This window comes from Frankliniella occidentalis, unplaced genomic scaffold (genome assembly GCF_000697945.3).
Source record: "Frankliniella occidentalis isolate FOCC.00 unplaced genomic scaffold, Focc_3.1 Scaffold77, whole genome shotgun sequence".
Classification (NCBI taxonomy): Eukaryota; Metazoa; Arthropoda; class Insecta; order Thysanoptera; family Thripidae; genus Frankliniella; species Frankliniella occidentalis.
This window is the reverse complement of record NW_026267207.1, coordinates 51,276-53,949: the sequence shown is the minus strand read 5'-3', so window position 1 is coordinate 53,949 and position 2,674 is coordinate 51,276. Positions and strand designations below refer to the sequence as shown.

At 52.1% G+C, this 2,674-nt stretch overlaps 1 protein-coding gene across 1 annotated transcript in view; it reads left to right on the top strand.

Annotated features, from left to right (window-relative positions):
• Window positions 1-2,674, top strand: part of LOC113207216 (uncharacterized) — a gene marked incomplete in the record, with an annotated part of 224,296 nt that overhangs the window by 170,490 nt on the left and 51,132 nt on the right. The window contains 1 exon segment of the mRNA XM_052268811.1: window positions 1,943-2,160. Within this exon segment, the coding sequence (XP_052124771.1) occupies window positions 1,943-2,160 (218 nt within the window).

The window sequence follows — 2,674 nt, the reverse complement described above, 5'->3', positions numbered from 1 at the left end:
GCATGTCGTATTTTATGTTTGCAAGTGCCGGGCTAAGGATCTTCCCCTCCCCATCCCCTCCCGTCACCCCTCCACTATCCCGATGTTAAATTGAAGCAGGTACGCGGGGATACACGGGCGGCCGGCGCGGCGGCGTGGAGCCAGGGCCGACAGGACCACGGTGAAGGGGTTCGGAGAGTGGAGGAGATAACGTCACGACTAATGCGGTGTCGGGAATTTCACAGCAAGTTAAGCTACACCCCCGCTGCAGCGGTGGTGGCTGGCGCGCTGGAGCTGCTGAAGCAAGGGCCTAACTTCCATCACTGGGGTATCCGCAAGTTGGCCTCGCACAGCAGTGCCGCACATACCCTCCCTACCCCCTACCCCCCTTTCCCCTCTCGTGTGGGGGTGGGGCGGCAGTGGCCGCACGCAGCCCTGGGCTTTGCTATCCTGCTCCCCTGCTCTACCCCCCCCCCTCCCTTCCCCTCCCTCAAGTCTAGTAACGACCCAGCTAATGTAAGGATCGCACTTGATTAAGTTACATTACTTGGAACGCGTTTCATTAGCTCCACATGTGTGTGCGTGTGATGTTACAGCGACAGAAACAACGCTCTAGCGGTGGGGGGGGGGGGGCGTTCTCATGCGTGTGTGTGTGTGTGTGTGTGCGCGCGCGGCTTAGAAGCACCACGGCTGCTGGATTGGGAGGTAAAGGAACAGGCCCTGCCACCACTTGTACGAAATTTGCCCGTTTGGTCAAATTTCTAATTTGAGTAAATGACTAGGAGCAGTTAGTCTTGGTTTTGGGTGGTGTGGGCAGGCGTGGCGAAAGCCCATAAGATGAGACAGAGAGTAAAGAGAGAGTGAGAGTGCAGAGGGAGGTCCTCCCCCCATTTTGGCGCGGCGTGGTGATGTGGCGAAAACGCGTTTGGCCGAAGCTCATCCTTGCAAATCACTCGCCATATCTCGCCTGCCCAAAGATCCGCCAGCACGGCGCCCCGCCCTCTCTCCCCGCGCTTGGGTAATATCGTATATTTTTCAAGCTTCAGAGAGAGAGAGGGAAGGAAAGAGAGAGAGAGAGAGAGAGAGAGAGAGAGAGAGAGAGAGAGAGAGAGAGAGAGAGATGGTGCGGGCTCGAGCTGTAGTGTGGGGGAGTCGATACGGCCAATATGGACCTGGCCCCGCTCCATTCCCCGTCGATTTGCGTCTTTTAATTCTGACTCGCGGTTTCGTGTCTGAGCCGTGTCACGGCTTTTCCTTTATTCCATTTTTATTCCACTTTCCCCCTTTGTTTACTTTTTCCTTTCATTATTTATTGTGAAGCGTTAGGTTTGGGCAGTCTCCGCAGCCGACGCGAGAAGCGGCCATGCGAAAGCCTCTCGAAGCCCATCAATTTCCTCCTCTGCCGGTCGGCCTCCGAACTGGTCAACGTGGAATTGGTTTTGTTGCGAAATAATTATAGCTCACAGAGCCATGTCAAATGGGATGTTTCACAGGCCAGTGAATCAGAAAGGGGAGGGTTTTTCTTTCAGGGTCTGAAATGTATCGATAAAGAGATTTAACGTGGGCTTGATTTCAAAGGCCGGCCATCGAAGGTGGCCGCCGCGGGGGCTCTTCCTTTTCTTTTTCTCCCCCCATGTTTTTATTTTTTGTGGGTAGAGCGGAAGAATAAGAAGAAGGGGTGCGCGCGAGCGACCGGGGTATGGGGAAGGGGGGAAAGCATCGCAAGGGCTGCAATTTTTTAGACTCATCTTTTCTGAAAGGGAAAAGTGAGTTTGGTGACTTTTCCCCCATGAATAGGCCGGAAATAACTCGGCACAATGGCCAAGAAAAGAAGACGGTAGATTTTTTCGAAGGCGGAGCAGACTGAAAATTAATTTTGAAAAAACAAAACAGAAGAAAATATATGCAAAGACATGAAATTTTGTGATTGTAGTAAGAATACGTATTTTTTGTGTGTTTCCAGTGGGTGCCGCTCCGGGCGGGCACGCGGTGAGCCGGAGGCACATCACCAACCAGCAGGGCGACTGGCAGCAGCAGTGGTACTCGAGCCTAGACGATCACCACCAGCGGGAGTCCGGCGCCGACAACAACACCGTCACCAACGTCACGGTGCAGCTGGGGGGCTCGGCCTTCCTGCACTGCCGGGTGCGCAACATGGGCGAGCGCACCGTCAGCCCCGAGGTGAGCAAGCAACCGCCAAAGCTCATATTTCTCAGCTTTTCATCGTTCGGACCGTCTTGTCCTTAGATGTTTTTGTGAACACTATGCGAACTCCTGCTGGAAGCTGGAAGCATTTCCACTGTTAAAAATAGTTTTAGCTTTTACGGGAAAATTTTCCGTGATGCGAGTCGTAAAACTATAATTCAAAATTGTAAAATTGCAAGCACTTCGTATCGACTTGGAATTAATCAACAAGCAAGATCGTCATAAATTTACAACATATTTTGTAAATATTTATTACAAAATATACTGTAAGTTTACGAGGATAGTTTTCACAGTTGATTCATCTGGACATTACTGGAAAGCTTTGTGAATCTATCGAACATTCTCGCCGACGACGGTCGGGAATTCCAATTTCTCATGCCGAGCCGGAAGAGGCGTTAGCGCCCCCCATGCGTTTGTCGGACCACCCCTGATGCTGTTTGTGTTCGACCAGAGCGATAATTTGTGCACCTTAACACATCGAGCCGGGGCG